At 38.8% G+C, this 20,899-nt stretch overlaps 1 protein-coding gene across 14 annotated transcripts in view; it reads right to left on the reverse strand.

Annotated features, from left to right (window-relative positions):
- Window positions 1–20,899, reverse strand: part of COL12A1 (collagen type XII alpha 1 chain) — a 152,250-nt gene that overhangs the window by 7,517 nt on the left and 123,834 nt on the right. For 7 of the 14 annotated variants that reach the window (XM_043510516.1, XM_043510521.1, XM_043510515.1 and 4 more), the window contains 10 exons: window positions 19,527–19,580; window positions 18,173–18,226; window positions 16,775–16,828; window positions 15,653–15,724; window positions 8,253–8,288; window positions 8,075–8,141; window positions 6,199–6,387; window positions 4,988–5,056; window positions 3,458–3,628; window positions 1–1,049 (listed from right to left, as the gene is read on the reverse strand). In XM_043510516.1, the coding sequence (XP_043366451.1) occupies window positions 919–1,049; window positions 3,458–3,628; window positions 4,988–5,056; window positions 6,199–6,387; window positions 8,075–8,141; window positions 8,253–8,288; window positions 15,653–15,724; window positions 16,775–16,828; window positions 18,173–18,226; window positions 19,527–19,580 (897 nt within the window). In that variant the 3' untranslated portion in view covers window positions 1–918. Of the gene's footprint in view, window positions 3,073–3,457; window positions 3,629–4,987; window positions 5,057–6,198; window positions 6,388–8,074; window positions 8,142–8,252; window positions 8,289–15,652; window positions 15,725–16,774; window positions 16,829–18,172; window positions 18,227–19,526; window positions 19,581–20,899 lie in introns of all 14 variants that reach the window. The other 7 variants (XM_043510523.1, XM_043510517.1, XM_043510522.1 and 4 more) reach the window with 3 other exon arrangements.

A 20,899-nucleotide genomic window follows, 5' to 3' on the forward strand; every position in this document is an offset into this window, starting at 1 on the left:
TAAATTTTCAGTAGTTTTATTGAAAAATGCCTCCTTTGTTTCAGAAATAAATAATATAAGGCAGTGAAATTCACAATTTGCAGTTAAAATATAAAAGCAGCAATTCTATATCCATAGTCTTGCAAACAATTTCCAACTGCTTTTGATAACTAAGAAACATTATATTCTGAAAAAAAAATCCATACTAAATATACAACACAAACATGCAATTCCATCTCTGCAGGATTGACTGCAATTTGGCATAAATGTTAATGTGTCTACAAGGAGATTTAAAGCAGTATAAAACTATATCCAGTTGATACAATGATTTCAGCTACATTACTTAAAGTTTGTGGTTGTTAAAGGAGATGTATAAGAGCAATATATGCCCTGCAAGGTATAACTAAGGATAGAAAAAATTAGCAACGATGTAGAAGGAGTTGGTTTGCTTTTTACTAGACAATGCGGACTTGTGATGTGACTTAGCTGCAAACAGGCATTGAAAAGGAGGAAAACTGTAGAGCTAAAGCAGACAGCCCTTCGAAAATTTGCAGCAGCTCTGGTTTTTGGTGTTTTGTGGGTTTTTTAATTATTATTTCAAGAAAATGCAGCATTGTGATAACTGAATGCACACATTAAGTTCTAAGCAGCCACTTTAAGCAAAAGTATTTTACAAGCATTTCAAGAGCAAGAACGAAATCTACAGTTACATACATTGCTATTCGCACATAAGCATGATACTCCTACAAGATGTGAGTGCATTTCTGATCTGAGAAGGGAGTATTGGAGAATATAGGATACACCGACTCTGTATGTATCTGCATATGTGAGCATAGCACAAACAAAAACAAACAACCAACAACACAAAACAAGACAGATCTTTTATGGTTTTGTTTTTGCTTTTGCTTTTCTTGGTAATGATATTTCTAGCACATTTGTTCAGGGTAATCCTGGTGAATGCATTTCAACTTCATAGTCCTCATATTCATCCTCTCTCCTTTCTGACTCCATTGGTACTATGTAGGGCTCACTTTCAGGTTGATAGGGTCCACTTTCAGGTACGTATGACTCTGGTTGAAAATAGTTGTCTGATTGAACATTATAGTTATCACAGGTCTTCGAATCCACAAATATAATGAAAGTTAGTTTGGCTATATAATGTTAGTTCGATTTTAATTTCATATAATAAATGTCTAAATTAATAATTCACCGATTTTTTTACAGTTTTGTTCATGGAATTGGGAGGGGGGCAGGAGAGGCAGTAAAATCATAAGAAAAATGAGATTTGGTTTTGAAAGGCCTCCTAGGATCCAGCTCTTAAAAACACAAGAAACATTTGTAGAAACAGTCTTACGATGTTATGCAAGGGTCCAATAAATTGTTAAAAAATAAAAATAGTATTTTACATCTACTTCAACAAATCTAAAAAATACTTGGATTTGATTTAAAAAATAATTAATTAATAGAGCAAATGGATTAAGTAAAAAGAAAATGTTTGACTGGCTTCTAGTAATTTTCTCTGAGGGTGGGAAATAAATGTACACATAACTATCACCAGTGGCAATATGCAGTACATGTCATTTTCTGATTCTGTTCCTCGTAACAAACTGAGTTACAGCTGGTGCTGGAGGAACACCAAAGACTACAGCAAAACAGAAGAAAAATAATTATAAAACTTGAGTATTTAGAACTGCAATTACAAAACCCAACAAGATTACATATACAAAAAGGCACATGCCCTGAATCAGACATGTTGATCACAAGCAACAGACAGGTAGATTTCATACAGAGTCAAAGATGTTATTCTGGCACATAGCAAGCAGCAGCAGGCTTTAATGCAGAAGCTTAATGTAAAGAAGTTAACTGATTTTAGTGGACACGATCCCTTACAAATCATTTACAAGCCACAATTAGTTTACTATTTACATAAGTCATTTCTTGTTTATCAGGTTAAATCTGTCTCCCACAATGGTGTTACTTCTGCTGGTTAGTAGTTTTATAAGCCTCTTTCAGTACTGAGGCTTCTGATGATTTGGTGGGGGGGGAGTTAAAAATAATTGTTTTTCTACTTTATTACTGAAATGCAACAGGCTTGATAATGAATTGACATCACTGTCCTTATGTCATTCACGAATGTTGTTAGTATTATATGAGGCCAACACGGTTAGATTTTAACCATATCCGTGGTGAAATATTCATACAGACTCATTTCCTACTAAGCACGTGCGCAAACATCTCAGAAACAGGTTTTTCATGTATTCAACCTGCAAGCAGCACTGGAGACTTAGAAAATGTGTTAGCCGGAACCTGAAACAGGTCAAAGATTATGTTAGTTTTTAAAAAGTCAGACTGCTGTGCAAAAATATACTGTCATCCAACTAAAATACACAATGGTTAAGTCATATGCATATATCTATATATGTATACATAGCTGTTCACTAGGAAGGATTGCATGGCTGCACAATGGGTACAAGTTTAGCTCTTTTTCATTTAAATAGGAATCTTGGGTTAGATATATGCAAGTACCTGGCTTTTTACACCCAACAGCAATGAGTCTGTATACATATATATATTATTTTTTTTTCATGTATACATGCACAGTATGCTAGTGGCAAACCATATCCAACATCAGTATCACATACACTAATTGTAAAATGCTACAGTGCACACAAATGAATTTGGTAACAATACTATGGGCCTGGACTTTCTTCATGAAAATGGCCCTGCAGGACCCTAGGTATAGAATATATTAGTGTCTTCTCATTAGTCAGAAATTGTTGGCTACTGTCATCCATTATTTGACTCCCTGTGACAGCCTATTGTTTTCAACTGCTTCTCACAGCAGGAGGCTGGCATGACTCAGGGCTAACCAGGGACTTTTGGGGTTTAATTCAATGGAAACTGTAGAATAGTGGAGTTTTTCAGTTGCTTGCACTGTAACAGAGAATAGTTTCTGTTTGTGGAAAATTTTAATTTCAGGTATTAATTTTGTATAAATAATCCTGATGTTGATCAAAAAACAGACACACAAAAATTGGCAACCAGAGCATTCTTTTTACTTTTCAAGAGAAACATGGAGTATTCAACCTTGTTCTGAAGAAGATTGGAGGGAAGGAGAGGAGAAGAAGAAGAAGAAAATGGTCATTTAAATCCTAACAGCAAAATAATCATCTACTATCCTTCTATGTATTAAAAACCAGTTATTTGTATAATTTAATCACCTCCTTCTTAAAGCTAAACACATTTCAAATCAATGTGAGACAAGTTTGCATAACAATCTGAACAGCTGCTCTCAGATCTGTCTATGTTAGAAGGACTGAACTGTTCCAAGATGTAATTTACAACTAAGCAGTTTCAGTACCATTTGCTCCTGAAATAATTCAGTATCTCCACACTAGTGGGCTTGTCTTGCATAAAGCAGCTCTGCATCTGTGAAGGCTATTTAAAATGACTACAGTTTAAGTTGTCAATAACCTACCTGGGAATCCTTGACCATTGTAAGCGATGCTAGCACACTGGGATGAATCACAATACCCAGGTGGGCCTGGGGGACCTCGAATACCCCCATTTCCAGGACGACCTGGTGGCCCAGGTGGCCCTCGTGAACCTGTAGAACCTGGTGGGCCAGTTCGAGACTCCCCTGGTGGACCTAATTTTAGAATTAAAAGGAAGATAAATTTTTTAAGGAGTCAACCTGTCATAAACCACTGGCACTACTGGCGTCTAGACTATGAACAAGCCTTTGGTAAGAAAACATTGACATTTGGTTTCTACATGTAGTCAATGAAACAACCAAAGAGAACCAAAATTTGACTCATCATTAGTTGCTTTTCTATGTGTGGGGAATTTAAGGTCTTTATTCACAGACACTGATTTGGCAAGGTTTGAGCCACGCTAAAGACATCAATGAATTCTCTGGTTTATTTCCACTCTGTGTAAGATATGAAGATCTCAAGGGAAACTACTACATTAGACAAGCACATTGGATTTCAATTAAAACATAGGAGTGCATTAATTCTGCTACCCTGCAACCCTAGAGTAGATGAGGTAATGTTTTCTTTGGAAGAGGTAGTATTATGGTTAACACAAATGTAGAGTTTCAACTGGGGCTAGAATTTGTTGCAAGCTTCTTATGGCTCTTGTAATGAAAAAATCATGTTTAAACTAGTAAATTAAAGGCAGAAACAATGAGAAAGCCTAACTATTTCTGCCAAGACATCAGCAAATGATCTGTGAATGGAATCAAATGACACAAAGAACAAAAGTAACAGAGAAAGGATCATATTCTGTACTAGCAACGCTATGCTTTGCCAATAAAGGACATCAGGGTAACTACAAACATGATCCAACAATGGCACTAGACATTCCAAAAGTATCAGGTGATATTTTGTTTCTATCAAATAGAAAAAAGTAAGAAAATGTCCATTTCAGTAGCAATCAACCCCTGATTACGGAGTCAATAAAGGTTCAGAGAAGCAGCCGTGTAAGTCTGTATTCGCAAAAAGAAAAGGAGTACTTGTGGCACCTTAGAGACTAACAAATTTATTAGAGCATAAGCTTTCGTGAGCTACAGCTCACTTCATCCGATGAAGTGAGCTGTAGCTCACGAAAGCTTATGAAGTGAGCTGTAGCTCACGAAAGCTTATGCTCTAATAAATTTGTTAGTCTCTAAGGTGCCACAAGTACTCCTTTTCTTTTTGCGAATAAAGGTTCAAAATCAGTATTTTCATCAAAAATATTTTCATGAGCAAATGTGCCAGAAGAATAAATTATATGATAAAGCCAACTTTCTGCTAGCCATGTCTAAAAAATATTTCTAGTTAAAGTTTTCAGCATTTTCAGAATGCTTCATTTTATTACCAATACATGTCAAAAATGTAAAGTGCATTGAATAACATATGCTTATTTGCTATAAGAGCAGTTAAGCAATCTGACTTTCTAGGAAGTTTTGTTCCTTTTTACTTCTACTGTTCTGTAAGCTGATGTAAATTAAAAACATAAAATTTACCAGGTGGTCCAGGCAAACCTCGTGGTCCTTGTGATCCAATCCCTCTTTCACCTTTCTCTCCTGACAGTCCTAAAGGTCCAAAAGGAAATAAAAACCACACACAAAAAAAGAAACCATGTCAGAAAACTATATTTTTTTCATGCTCTCTCATTGATTATAACATTACTTCAAATACTTTATTGCTTTATAGCTCTGGTCTAGGAAGTCTTAATTTGGATGAGGAAAATATTTTAAGGAAACAAACATCTCAGTTTGACAGACAAGATTTTTAAATGTAGTATACAGTGGTAACCTGGTCTGAAGAGACTGAACTAAAACACAGGAACATCTTTGAAGTTCATTCCACACATCTACATCTACCAACATGAGTAAAGGCATACAAGCTTTATACATTTCTGTTACAACTACGCTTTATGCATCCTTTAAAACCTAATGAAATAGTGTAAGTCAATATTATCATATAGCTGGCTTCAGAAGTTCATTACTTTCTTTTAAGTGGTAAATAGCCATAGTAAAATCTATGTTAGAAAACACAACACTATGTCCACATTCTGAAGTGTAACAGCCAGAACAACTGAGGGCCAGATTCACTGGTTACAGCCTGGCTCCCTTATGCTATTGCAAACCAGCCATAATCCAGACTTAACCAGCCATTTAAACTGAGTTTACGCCTACTTTACATCACCAGAGCAGTTTAAAGCACCTGAAGTGTACGGGCACATTGAGTCGTATATTCCCCATATACCTACTATTCTGCTTCAGCTGCATTCAACTGCAGCATCCCTAAGCTACGGTTCACCCCACATTCGTGTTAACGAATCTTATTTTCCCCTCATCCAGATGCCAATTCAGAAATGTAGCCTGTCAAGATGCAGCTAATACCAGAAACAGCTTTGAGAAGAGAATGTTCTCTGTACTAAGCTATCTTGATAAAGTTGATATATTTTCTTGAGATCGCATGTAGATTCTGCAGTGACTGGTGTTCCATAAATACCACATGGAGAGAGAAGCACTGTAGATGCAAATCTCTGTAATTTTAGATCTTGTCTTCAGACACTGAATATTCCACTATACCAGCTGTACCAATACCTTCAATTGGCTATGGAAAGCTATATGCTTCATGGCCTTTCTGGCTGGCACAGCTGCATTGCATTCCTCTGCTGACAGCTTCTGAAATATGGTCATACATATGCTCTTTGAGCACTACTCACCTCTTTCACCAGGTGGTCCTTGGTCGCCAGGTGTTCCTGGGAACCCTGGTCTTCCTCCAGGCCCAGGTTCTCCTCTTGCCCCAGCGCTTCCTGGCGGTCCTGGTGGTCCTGGAGGTCCTGGTTGATTGCGGTTTGCATAGTAATCGTTCGGGATTTGATTCAGCATGTGATTGAACCGGTTCATTTGGCCTTTAAAGAGAAAGAAAGGGTTTTTTAATCACTTTTCATTAAAATCACATATGCACACACCCGCCACCCACTGTCCAAATAGTAGAGAATTGGAACATATGCACAGATTAAGGTGAATGCAAGATATGATCATGTAGAATACATGCGGAAGGAGGGCAGGGTAGAGGAGAGATTCTGGCCACAGATACTCTTAAATAAAAATTCACAGCCACTAAAGGTGACAAGTGAAAACTGAGTTTTGGATTATAACAGCCTTGTTGGCTGAACCCTGGCAAAGAACTCTTTCCTCGTCTACAAGGCAGCAAAGGCTAATTCCAAAAGATTATCTGAAATGCAGTTCTAGCCATCAAAAATAGACATTTCTGGGTACTCTGCATTAAAAGAATAGATATTACAGTGACAGGGAACAGAAGATGAAATTCAGCCCCTGCTGAAGCCTTGCACAAGGGTGATGTATCACTTAAGACCCCCTTAAGCTCTGAAGATGCATACACCTCCACTATCCCTGGTCAGCAGGGAAAATTTCACTCCCAGAGAATGTGTGTGTTGCTCAAGAGAGACAGCTCTGTCCAAGTAAGCGGCAAGAAATTCTGAAGGGGAGATCCAGTTAGTTATTCTTGACTAGAAGTATGGTGACCATGCAATGAGCCCTCAAGAGGAAGGCTCAGTATAGGGAACCTAAAACAGAAGAAGACATCCTAGTAGTTCCATTACAAGTGCAGACTGCTTGGGAACAATTTGATATTTTTGGTTGAACAAAATCAGTATGTCACAATTCCGCATCTATCTTGGGTTACCTCAAAAACAGCAGTAGCAGTATCGGGGTCTAAGTAGCACATGCCCTACTGCATAAAAAACGAGGTATAGGCAAACATTGTTCTGTCTTTCTTGGGGGCCTTCCTGACAGCAAACGCTGTGCAGTTGTGCTATGGAAGGGGTAGAGATGATCTGAGGAAGCTGTGTAGGGGGTTATACCTCCTGTGGAGCACAGAGCTGCACTCTGGGGTTGCTCCCTGTAGGGTGGCATAGGGAGCTTAGAGGACCCACTGCATGAATCTTCCAGTGGTCACTCCTGCCTGGAGGTAGGGGCACATTAGGGCTGCAGAGTGCTACGTCAGCTTTGGGGCTGAAGTAAAAACCAAAACCATTAAAATATTGTTTCGGGGACCTGAATTTTGAGACTTACCCAGTGCAATTATTTCTTCCCTTGCATAACACAATTTGTCCTGTGTGCATCGCTTGCCCAGATAGCATGTGCCAATATACTTCAATCCTAATACCTGTAATGCTCCTTCCATTCCAGCCTTGTGCCTTCCATCTCTCAGAGGTGAGACTTGGTTTATGCCAAAATGTTTGGCGGCTTTATTACATGGACAGTGCTAAAACAGGAACTTGGCTGACTGCACAAAATCATTCCCTTTGTGGCGTGTGCAAGATCTGAATCCAGAGGTGACCGATTAGTTCATTAACAAGTTAGCCCTTCAGATTCAGGAACCAATTTTGTGGTACATTTTCCTTCCATCAGATCAGTGGCACAGAAGATAGCAATGGCAACACTCTGGCTCCTGTTATGCTTTGCAGCCAGGATCCTTTCATCTCAAATTTAAATCATTTTGACTTTTCACAAATGAGCTATTAAATTAGCCAAATGGAAAACAGAACTAGGAAAAAGCACGACATTGTTTACCATTTATCAATTGTTCACAGACTTGTCTTGCAACAGCTCGCATCATGTTCTGAGAAGCAATATCTCCCTTAATAATTAAAACAAGTATTATATTAGTACATTGTCTGTGCTTTTAAAAAGCCAGTATTTATTACATTAAAGTAAGTGATAAATAAACTAATTTTAAGGCAGTACTTACTCTGTCACCTTTTTCTCCTTTCATTCCAGATGGACCCTAAAACAAGTTAATTTCCATTATTATTTAATGCACCTACATATACTGCAGTTTATTGTATAGGAACACAGAAACGTAAAGGGATGAAAGAAACTGGAAGGATGAAGAGAGAAAAAGAAAACATGCTCTGTAAGGGCAGTCTGGTGCATATATACTACACTGACAGGTGCTTTAGATGGATTTGATAGAGCAACTGTTCCATAACCCCATCCAGCTGTGTCCTTAGATGCACCTTCAATCATGCAGTGCCTGCATTTTTTCATCAGCAAATCAGATAGGTCAGATGTTTCAATGGAAATATTTGTATCCGGTTATTAGCAGATGCAAAACTGTGCCCAAAAAAATAGAGGCCACTTTTTTCTTTTAAAAAGGCTACCCTGTTGAAAGCTTTCTTGTACTCTAGGTAAATTATGTCCCTGTCTGTTGAAACAATATATTATTTCCTCACAAATGCTATCATATCTTTGACATACTGTATTTACTGTTGATAGCCATGCTGATTATCTCTCCTTAAATCAGAAATATTGACCTATTCTGATTTAGATAAGTGATTGCAGTACTTTTCCCAAAATTGAAGGCCTGTTTTTTCCATACCTTCCCTAGATGCTTTCTTAAACATAGAAGAGTAACATTATTTTCTTCAAATGTTCCTGACTATAAGCAGCTCCTTACTTTACTCTCCAATTTGTCTCTGTCCTAAACAAACATGCTATTACTTCACTTTTATTATAAATAATTTACAGCAGAAATGCAACATCGTAAAACTGAGGTTGTAGAAAACGTTCGATACACTGAAGAAAAAAATGTCACATGATTGAGAGTTAACTTCACTCTTGTTTTTATCATGTGGCTCATTCGGGGTCTTTGTCCTGTATAGGACCTGATACAGAAGTCCTTTCACAGAAAAGTCCTGTTTACTCTAGTGGGAGTTCTGTCTGGGGAAAAGCTGCAGGATTAAGTAATTTCACCCAACATTTAGGTTCTGGAAGTGTTATTCTTGAAAGGGTTTTTCCCTTTCAGCACAATCCTGCAACTAGATTCTCTTTTGAACTTTGTGGCAGGTTCTAGAAGAGAATGGGTGAGGCAACCATTTGGGCATGTGATTGAACAGACTCTGACAGATTCTGAAAGAGGTCTGAGGGAGAAAGTCAGACTAAGCCCAGAGAGACTGAGGGATTATGACACAGAGGGCACACTGTAAGGTTTAAGGCTGTGTTCCCAGCAGGGAACCTCTGAAAACAGGGCCATATGATCTGGTTCAGTATTGTTGCACGTATAACGTTACTCTTTCATTGTAAATAGTAATTTCAGTCTGAAACAATGCCCTGCCTCATTCATTAACAAACTAAACTGAGACCAAAGACTGCACATCCAGGAAGGGTAGCTATCTCCTCCAACCCAGCAGTGAGAAACAGAGGCTGTAATCTTGCATTGAGCGATACAGGATTATGGGCAAGAGTTATAGAAGATCGGGAGAGATGGCTTCGAGTGCCTACTCTGTTTCCAATGACATCTCCCTTACTAGTTGCTGAATGCTTCTAATCTTACATTATACGACAAATACCTGTTGTAGTGTGAGCTTGAGCTGTCACCATAATTATTTTCATTTGTCAAGAGCTATATTTTTTTCTATGACAGCATTTTCCCATTTGCATTTGCATTCGCATTCCACGACGGTTTGTTTTTGGTGTTGGTGTTGTTTTTACAAGAAGCCAACAAGAATGACTGATTATCTACTTGTAAAAAAAAATGTTTGAATTGCCACAATTGCATAAAATACACTCTGGGGCCATTTTTAAAGAACACAATTCAAAAGATATACACACATAATTAATTCTGAAAATTAAATTTTGTGTGTGCATCTCCCATGTAATGTTTTGAGACTTTAGCCTTTTGTTTGCATTCCACTGTTAAATAGAAGGGCCAAGAAAGAGCATGACACAGTTTCCTGGGAAAATGTAATTACGATGCTTGGTATGTTGGATTTTGCAGATTTTCACACTAGATAACAATGACCTCACACGGATGTTTATAGCTGGTTTTGGTCCATCTGACATAATTATGGCCACAAGCTAAATGCAGATGCCCATTTCAAATAGGCCAAAAATCAGACACATGATCATTTTAACCATTAGTTTGCTCTCTGAGAAATCCAAAAATCTATTGCCTTTTAAAGCTTTTTTTTAAATTTATCCACAGAGATCAAAAAGAAAAAGCTGCTTGACCCATATTTAGTGCAAGAGATGCTTTTGTGTACAGCTCTAGCAATGTACTTTAATCCTAATTGTAACAACCCCTACCAAATTTTAGAGATTTTCAAGAGCACTTTGCTGCCATGGAAGTCAATGGACATTTCATTGGTGACTTGAGTGGGAACAGAATTAGGGCCAGCACTGAGTGCTTTTGAAATTCTCACTCCTACTGTCTCATGAGCAGACTGCAAATTTTGCCAAAACATGCCCAAACAGCAAAGTAGTTCTGAACATAGACCTTCTGCAAATTCCCAAAGATGAAAGACTTGTTCAATAATCTGCTGCTTCACCTAGCTACCATCATAATTGGTTACATCCTTAGCCCTGATGCCTTTGACAATTTACTATTTTTAAGCAGTCCATTTATCAATATTACAAAAGCAAATGTTGAATGTGGGCAGTAGCTGTTTTTTTTCCCATAACATTCTTGTTGTACCCACAAATGACTTCAATAACACACTACAACAAATCATTCCACTGAGGTCACCATAGAGCTGGATACAATTTGAATGCAATAGCAGTGTTTCATAAACTTCCTTTGAGATCATAAGGCCTCAAATTAAGGAGCTGGAATGGCTATTCTGAAATGGCATGTGTGGACATGATTCATAGCCACTGCAGTATATCATCCCTATAATTTGCAAACTAATAATTGCTTAATAATAAGCACACAACACATATTATCATGGGTTCAAAGATTAAAGTTTACCTAAGAAAACACTGTCACATTAATACTCAAAATTCAAAGCAAACGTTGATATAACAGCTTTGAAGCAAGAAGAGTTTGACTCCCAGTTGTGCAGACAATGTTAAAGGCCTGCTAGATACAAAACCAACTCTCACATTTCTCTCAAGAATCACATAGGGAATATTATGGCTTTTTCTACTCCAGTATATATAATATGAATAGCTAGGTAAATAGAGTACAATCCACAAAGCAACTTAGGCTCAGAGAGGGAATGACTCTGTAGCCCAGTGCCTAGGTCCTAAGGTACCCATGTGGGTGTGGTCCAGTCCCCCTGCTCCAGTCACTTTTTCGTTATTTATCCATAGTGGAACAGCTTCAGTAGGAGAGACTGAGGGAGTCCCACATCAGAGTGCCCCACAGTTCAGTGGTTGGAGCACTCTACTGAGAAGTGGGATATCCCTGTTCAAATCCCCCCTCCTACTCTGGAGAGAGGGGGAATTAAACCAGTGTCTCCCAGGTCAGTACGCTAACCACTGGGTTAAAAGTTATAAGGTAGACATCTCCTCCTCCAATGGCTGTTTTGTGTGGAGCAAAGCAGAGGCCTAACTCATTCCCACAAGAAGCCGCTAAGGCACCTAAGCCACCTCACTTCAGGGTCCCATTTGTGGACTGCAAGAAGAGATAGACACCTCCCTGCAGCCCAGACTTAGGTGCCTATCTCTGAGAGGGGCAGGGCTTAGCCCACACCCCTCTGGTTGGCATCTCCCATTGGCTAGTTTAGGAGGCTCTGCACCTAGCATGCTGGCTTTTGTGGCTCGCATTCTAAGGAGCCTGTCTCTCCCCATTCATTGTATAGGGAGCCTAGGCACCTAACTCGGCTTCGTGGATCACAGTGTTGTCCCTGTGATTTCTTAGGCGCCTAGAATTCATCACAAATTATCTTATTCAATGAATTTAGTTTCTCTTTCTGTTTGTGAATTGTCAGCATGTTGCTATTTTCTATAAATTAATTCATTTATACCTATTTGCTAAATATATTTTTATAAATATTTCTTGGTCTGTAACATTCTTAAGCTGCTTTGATTGGAAACATAGTCACACAGTAAGTATGTCTTAGTTCTCTGACTAAACTGAAAATTCATTTTAGTCAATTATCCTAGCCACTTTCTGACCATATAATCTAATATTTGCTTAAAACTAATTGTTCCATGGAGCTCATTTGCTGGAGTGTTTACAAAACATGAAAACATAAAAGTGGGCAACCAATTGAAGCAAACTTCAGATGCTCACATGCTACATGCTATTTGCAGAAATATTTTTGCAGTGCAGTGCTGACCAAACAAAAAGAAACTTCTCAAGGCTGACATCAGCCAAAAGCCATGTTAGCTGGTTGAAAAGCCTTTTTAAAGGGGCATCACTGGTTTCTAAGCAACAACCTTTCCATTGTTGGAGAGAGAACAGGATAATAAATTTGTTAGTCTCTAAGGTGCCACAAGTACTCCTGTTCTTTTTGCGGATACAGACTAACATGGCTGCTACTCTGAAACCTGTCATTGTTGGAGAGAGTTGCTCCAATATAAAAGGCAAGATATTCCTCAAAGATATTTATTGCCAGCAAGATTTCTATAGCTGAGAAACAACAAAGGCATTAACCTCTCTCCTTTTTCATTAAAGAGAAGGTGCATTAGCCAACTTTCAAAACTTCACTGAAGCTGAATGAGCCTGAATCTCACATCTGCAACCTCGCAAAAGAAATACTCTGATTTTGATTTTTAATTGATGCAAAGGGTTGTCATTAATACAGCTGAATACTAAAGACAGACCTGCCTAAACATTACGCTAATTTTCCATTGCGATGGTAGAGAATACTACTGGTTCAACAACACAATTGCCTCTTCAATTATTCAGTGAAGCATTGTCCATTTGTGTCCTCTTCCAACTTAGCGACATTCTGTTTAGATTTCATTTTATTTTATTTTTAACAGAGAAAAGTGTGCACTTCAGCCAACTGGTTGCCAGGATGTTGAGAGAAAGCAGCTGCTGCCACCATTCTAGTTTGTTGACATCCTGTGATGAGGATGCTTGGGGTGACAGAGAGGAAATGTTAGCTTTTTTTTTTAATCTGGGATTTTTTTTGAGCAGTGGGGTGAAGGCTGGAATCGTGGCAAGGCTCCACAGCTGAGAAAGAATAAGTCAAGAAATATGTGCTCTCTTTACTTTAAAAGACAACAGGCCTGATTGCTCTCCCCAGAAGATCTTCCCCTACTCATGTGCTGTCTATACGGGACCATGCACAAAAGTGAATATAGTCTGAGGCTGCATTTATTCCTGAACAGAGTTCCATTACACATACTGTGCAACCCCTTTTAAAGAGCAGCCCAGCATGCTAAGTCCCTGGAAGGATCTCTCCATTGCAGCTGTATATAGAAAACATAAATGACTTCTTTATTCTTAACAGTTAACAGATGTCATAGTGCTCTGATTGTTTCTTCTCATTCAATCATTTTGTCTATTACTGATCTAAAATCCCACTCTCTTTTCTTTTGGGAGTACTTGTTAGCAAATTATCAAGGTGAAACTTAGCAAATCTATGAAAATTCAATTAATGCTTCAGAGAACAGCTTGATTTAGTACTAATGTGCATTGAGATACAAAACCTTTTACAGCCAGGCTAATCTGTTAAGGAACTTCTGTGATCTACTTGAATTTGCAATGTTTGTAAGAGCTGAAAAACATTTATTGGCTAAAACTGAGGTGGCCAAATGTATAACCCTGTTGTCAACACTCACTGGCAATTTGCCAGGAGCCCGAGGGCTATATATAATTTGCATTTAACTTTGTATGCTTTTGGCATAAGATCATAATATTTGATTGTATTTGCATCTTCTTTGGTAAGGGCCAGGTCCCGCCACTCTGACTTACATTGAGTGTTACCTTACGCCACATCACACTCAACAGGAGCAAAAAGGACAAGATGTAGTCCTACGTGAACAGAGATTATTTGCTCCTTGAGTTCACCAACAGCAGCGGGTAGGTGATCAGTTCTCTCCTGGACCTGCAGTTACAAATACCAGGCAGGCCTGGACTACATTTCAGGATTTTGCAGGCTGTACTTGGCCCTTGGGCTGCACCTTTGGCACTTCTAATGCAAAACACAAACTTAAATGTTGAAATCCTGTCTACCATGAGTCTCACAAAACATCTGCACAAAGCACAAGCCAGAATTCCTGCTGGGATCTGTTCTGAAAACATTTGAAACACTAGATGCAATGTCATGCAGTGTCACTTCACAAGAAAGTGGGAAATTTGAAGCAAATTATACTTTTAAATGGCATGAACTCTGGGATTAGCATTTAGAAGTACTTAAACAGTACTTGTACTTTCTGAATTTATACTGATTTGGCTAGATTAAGGTTATTCCTGCATGGGTCAGGGCATAGATAGCTTCTCTCTTCTTTTGAGTGCATGTACAAGGACAGACACAATGTTGGCTTTTGTGCTCCTGGCCTGTAAGGAGGAGCGGTGGTAGCACCAACAGCAGAACTAAAACTAACAATAGCACTTTATTTGTTCAAATCATTGGACAGACAAACTAATGAATCTTCACAACCCCCCAACAAGCTGGTAGGTAAGGTAGCATTAATTGCAATTTTACAGAAGAAGAAAGCTGAAGTGATTTCCCAACACCTCACAGTGACTACGCCAGGATTAGAATACATGAACAGCTAATTTTTTGTGCCTGTGCGCATTCCGCCAGACCACACTGCTTAAGAACTATACACTCCGGGAGGATGGAGAACTCTGCCCCTTTCCAAACTGGCTGGCACAAGGGAATGAATCGTGCACCCTTTCAGAAACATCACAGCTCCTGTTCTGGCGGATTCAGCTTGAATGTTTCCTGGGACCATGCAACTTCTGCTCCCTCCCTTCCAATGTGCGTCCGTAGCTGTAAAAGCCTCAATAGAGCCCACAGTACTTAAATAATGTTTAAATCACGTTGTTAAATCACAAACATTTGCAAACCACCAGTGATCATATAACATTACCAAAGATTTTCCACCTTCAGCAGCATACCACCCTTTACTATATAAAAAAAAAAAAAACAATTTCCAGTAATTCTGCTGACCTAGCTCTTGATGTTTACACAGTGTAGAAATATATGTCTTGGCACATACAGACTGTGCTTTTTTTAGTAGAAACCAGTGACCACAATTTCCAGTCCCAACTATTAAAATGAACAGAAAGATGTACTATAAAATACATTTTTTTAAAAATTAGGTTTGTGGCCTTAGCTCAGCTTCAATGTATTTACCACTTTCATGAACATACGTGAGACAAATATTTTAAAGCCAGAGTAAGTCACATATTTATCTACAGCCAGAGTATGTTACAACTGATACTGTAAATGTAAATCATTCTCTCACTTGTGGCCCACGATCTCCTGGTTTCCCTGGTTTTCCACTTGGGCCTGCTACTCCTGGAACTCCTGGAGCACCCTATAACAGAAAGACATACAAAGGAATGCTAAGAAACAACGTTAGCGCCTGAGTTTACCTGGTTCTCAAATCTGCCACAATGGGTACATCTACACTGTACAAAACAAACAAACAAAAAACTATGGCAGCGAGTCTCTGAGCTTAGGTCAACTGATTCGGGCTCATGGGGTGCGTTTCTGAGCCCAAACTCCAGCCCAAGCAAGAATATCTACCCTGTTATTTTTAAAGCGAGGCCTGAGAGCCCAGGTCAGTTGACCCAGGCTTTGAGATGCATTGCCTTGGGTTTCTGTTTGCAGTGTAGATGCACGCAATATACATAAGTGAACAGCATGTTTAAGAGAAAATTATTCTTATCCCTAACACAGAGCCAGAGCAAAGGCATTTAGGTGCTTAAAGTTGCAGATAGGCACATAGTGGGATTTTCAAAAGCATCCAGGTGCCTTAGGTTTTGTTTTTATTCAGGGTTTCCTGAATAAAGATCAAATGATTTAGCCCTATTGTAGTTCTGTGATTTGTGCAGAAGTCATGACCATGAGTCCACAACATCCACTTTCAGTGATTTTTAGATAAATTTGAACAAATGAAAGACCAGCACATTGTCCACACAGCCACCAATATGTGCAATAAAGTTCAACATTTTTAATTAGTCATGACTACTCAAATATTCTTCTACTTGTCCTGACGTGATAATTTTTCACAATTATTGGGTCTATAATTACCTGATCCAGTTTCTCTATATTGTTTTCTAATCCAACAGTAATTAAGGAATAAGTAAAGTTCATAAAAGTCAATTGAGTAACACCATTATGAAAACAGAATCAAGCCCTAGTAGTTCTGTATATCGTTTTTTAAATTAAGAGTTTGCAAGTTTTAAATAACTTCTCCCCCTCTTCCCTTTCCAAAAGTTTTCAACATCATAATTTTCATTTTATATATTTTCTCAAATATGATAAAGGATTCATTTGATGGAGTTCAAAACCAGCATAGTGGAATTCTCTCCTTTTTGGGTTATATCTCTTGGGTCATTCTATACTAAGGTATTATATTTACCACTGATCCAGGTGGGCCTCTGGGTCCTGTGGCACCATCTTTTCCTGTGAAACCCTATTCCAAAAATGAAAATATTTATAGATTATTAAGGACAGGCCTAAGGCTGCAGCAATCTTCATTTAAAACTAGTGGCCCTTAAAGCTATGTATAATGGTGCTATTCATAATTAATGCTAATATGTATGTCAAAGCCAAAAATTTAATGTGTCAGTTATTTAAATATGCACCATTGCTATTGCCAGTTAAATATCTCATTGGCACAGCATTACCAAATTAAGAGAGCCTCAGGCTGCTGACTCACTGAGGGTGGAGTGTCTGTCTCTCAAACACAGCCATATAGTGATTAGAAATCTGCTGCCTCCTTCCCAGAGGTGGAATTAGAGGCGCGGCCCAAAGTGATTGATGAGCTCAATGATAAAGAAGAAAGGGGCCCATTAGGTCAAAGATTCTCCTTATTGCTGCACTTTAACAAAGCAAAGCCCTGCTCATGGAGAGGATTAAGCAATGCAGAAAATAAGCTTCTAAAATGATAAAGAGAGCAACTTCTGAATGGACTTGAGAAGTCCCAGCTAAACAGCCTAACATAGCTGTTCTCTAACTGATGTTAATGAAATACTAATGATCCATGCAAGCTCTTGCTGTGGTCCTTGAAGACCTGGCTGGTCACATGGTGCTTGTTCTCCTTCTTGTTTCTGGCTACCAAATCCCATTAAGAAACCAAATACCAAACACTTTATGAATAACTGCTTTTCTTTGTAAGTAGTTCCTCTAATTGCCACAGGGGCTTATGCCACTGTGAATGGGAGGGGAGTTAGTCTGTATGACTGCAAATGGGAATGGAGGAATTGCGACAAGTCCATAAGACAATCTCTACCTCAGTGGAGTCTTCACTAGGAAGAAATCTGAGAATCCCTGATCTAAAGCAAAGCTGTTAACTCCCCGTGATCAGAGGTCAAGCATAAAGGACAAATCCTGCCTTAACAGTGGATTCTGTACATGCACATCCCCCGTATTGTGGACATGCCATTCCATGAGGCTCCCTAACAACAGCAGACAGAATGTGGAAGGGGACCGGGATATTAGCAGGGTCAGAGGAGCCCTGGTCAGTGGATCTCCCATTCTCTCTGCATAAGAGTCATAGAGCCCAATCCAGTCAGTGAATTTGAGTAGCCTCGGCAAAAGTTCTGTGGCTGCTTTATGGCCCACGGGGGAAGATTTCCTCCCCACAATCTTCCAGGTCCCCACCAACCATCTTTTCTGAGTCTAGCTGGACTCTGGGCAGAGGACTTGTTTCCAAAAAAAGGAAGAAGCTGAAAAACAGAAAGCAGTGCTGGAGTTTCATGTGCTACAGAATGGAGCATAGCTTGTGCCATAACACTGTAGACTGAAGAGACCTTACCCTGTCACCTGGTGGTCCTACTGGGCCAGGTGGGCCAGACAAACCTGGGGTTCCCTATGGAAAAAAAATAATGAGACATTCACACAAGACAGAACAAGTACTTGTGCTGTACTATACACTTCTCTATATATATTTATACACACATACATACACACACGTTTTAACTTCCAGATTATTTTGACATGGCTTTTTGGCAACATATAAAAAAGTAGAATGAACCCCATGGCTGAGACCAGCAGTATTTTAACAATGCAATGCACTTTATTATTTGCCACATTTTTTCTTACTTCCCTTAAAAATTGTTCTTTACATTTTCAATCCTATTACCAGAATATAGATCTTTTGTTAAACTCTCTTCAACCATGGCTTACTGATTTTGACTAGTTATTAAACACTTGGTACTAAACTCTGGTTTTAAGACAATCTTCTATCAATTCAGTGGTTGTGAAGAGCATGAGTTGCAGCTTCTTTTTATTACCCCCTTTTCCCATTCTCACTAGTCTCTGCCTGTCCTATTTTATAATAAGCTGCTGCCACACCCTGCACATTTTATATTCTTTCTTTCTTAGTACTGTAGCTTCTGTGTCAAGAAGAAACACTGAAGGTAGTTACAGAGGGCTTAATGGGAACTGAGGACCTCCCAGGGCCTCAGCACCTTGCAGGATCAGGCCCAGGCCCAGAATTATGCATCCGATGAAGTGGGCTATAGCCCACAAAAGCTTATGCTCTAATAAATTTGTTAGTCTCTAAGGTGCCACAAAGTACTTCCTTTTTGAGGAATTAAGAGATGTCTTCTGGTCCATTCTGGGCATTTTCTACTGCCTGAGTGAGTGTTTCAGATAATACAAATAGTATAGAAAATAAGGTCTCTAGACTATATACTATCTTCAATTTACACAAAGGGTTCCTATTTATGTAAATGCATGGGCAGATTGAGGCTCATATATCAACAGTATACATATGGTCCACAGCTGTCAAAACAAATAATAGTCCCAAAACTCCCCCTGAAAACAAATCCCTGAAAAAGACAATAGAAGTGTTCTTGATGTTTGATTATCCTTTACATTCTTAGTTGTTCTCCTCTTCTAAACTTAATCCCATATTCAGCATGGACTCATTGCCCTTACATATTTGTACAACTGCAAACAAGCTGAATTTAATATTGATTTCTCTATTTATTTATTTTGCCTTATTCACATTTTAAATTGTTTCATATTTCCTATATTTCAGATTGCTAATGTTACCCAGCAAATAGCCTATGCAATATACAGGGAGCAAAAAAGCAACACTGAGAGTTGTACAAAAACTGTCCATGCATCTCTGTAGAGGCAAATGACATAAAAAATTAACTTACTGATCGGCCTGGTAGCCCTGGTTCTCCAGCATCACCTTTCATTCCTTGGCGACCCTATAATCATCACAAAATGGTATTAGAAATACAATTACATGACTCAGGGCTGATCTTCACTTCAGGGAGATTGATGCTGCTGCAATCAATACAGCAGGGGTTGACTTAGCAGGTCTAGTGAAGACCTGCTAAATCTGCAGCAGAGCATTCTCCGGTCAACTCCGGTACTCCACCTCTCTGCGAAGAGTAAGGGATGTCAACTGGAGAGCATCTCCCATTGACACAGCACAGTGAAGACACAGAGGTAAGCTACGTTATTCATGTAGCTGAAGTAGCATAGCTTAGGTCGACTTACTCCAATAGTAAAGACAAGCCCTCAGAGTGACATTACGTTTTGTTATTGAAAACAATTTAATATATGACAAGTTCCAAGCAATATGTTTCTTTGGTATTTTCATATTTCAAAGTTTTTCAAATTGCCTGGAACAAAACAAAAAAATATTTATCACATTCCACAAACACAAGGAATGCATTTAGCCTTCCATGCTGTTTGGCATCCATAGGCCATCCTGATGAAGTTTTTCCTTCAAGCATACACGAAAAGCCTATATTGACCTTCCATTTGCTCCTTTCCCAAAGGGAATGTGGATCTAATTTCTACCATCATGTGTTTTTGGTTTTCTGTTTTGAATTAGGCCACTTATAAATCTATCAGACAGAGAAGATGAATTGCCTATTGAATGTAAAGTGTGTTTTCCAATTAGAAGCCAACTTTACTAATTATTCCTAATCAGGAATAACACTTAGCCATATAGATTGTTACAACATTCTAGATATCCCTAATATACTCTCATAGGAAACAGCAAGTTAAGACAAAATAAGATCTTCTCTGGCAGACTACATGCTGAAGTGACCAAGAGTTGGCAGTAGTAGTGTCAGGATGCTGTGTGGTCACTTAGAGCTATATTCTGCTCTCTGACCAGTGTGAATCTAGGGAAAGTCCACTAATGTTAATGGAGTTACTTTAGATGTTCATTAATGTAAATTAAATCACAAGTTGGCCCTTACCAATTTATATAGTGGTGTCAGCATGCATAGCTGTATACAAGAAAGAAACAGCACCAACAAAGCATCAAAAGAACATAAGGCCAAGCTTTAAAACTTGGATGCCTAAATTTAGGCACCCATTACCTGCTTTACAGTTCTAACTGCTGGTTTAGTGACCTAAAAAAAGAAGCTAGGTATCTAAATCACTGCAGAGGTGCATAAATCTGTGGAAAAGCTTAGCTGTGACTTCAGGTGCTTAACTTCTCAACATCCAACTTTGAAAATTTGAGTCTTAGAGTCTGAAGAGTGTGTAGAAAAGCAATAAAACAAAC

The sequence above is a fragment of the Dermochelys coriacea genome, chromosome 3, assembly GCF_009764565.3.
Source record: "Dermochelys coriacea isolate rDerCor1 chromosome 3, rDerCor1.pri.v4, whole genome shotgun sequence".
Lineage (NCBI taxonomy): Eukaryota > Metazoa > Chordata > Testudines > Dermochelyidae > Dermochelys > Dermochelys coriacea.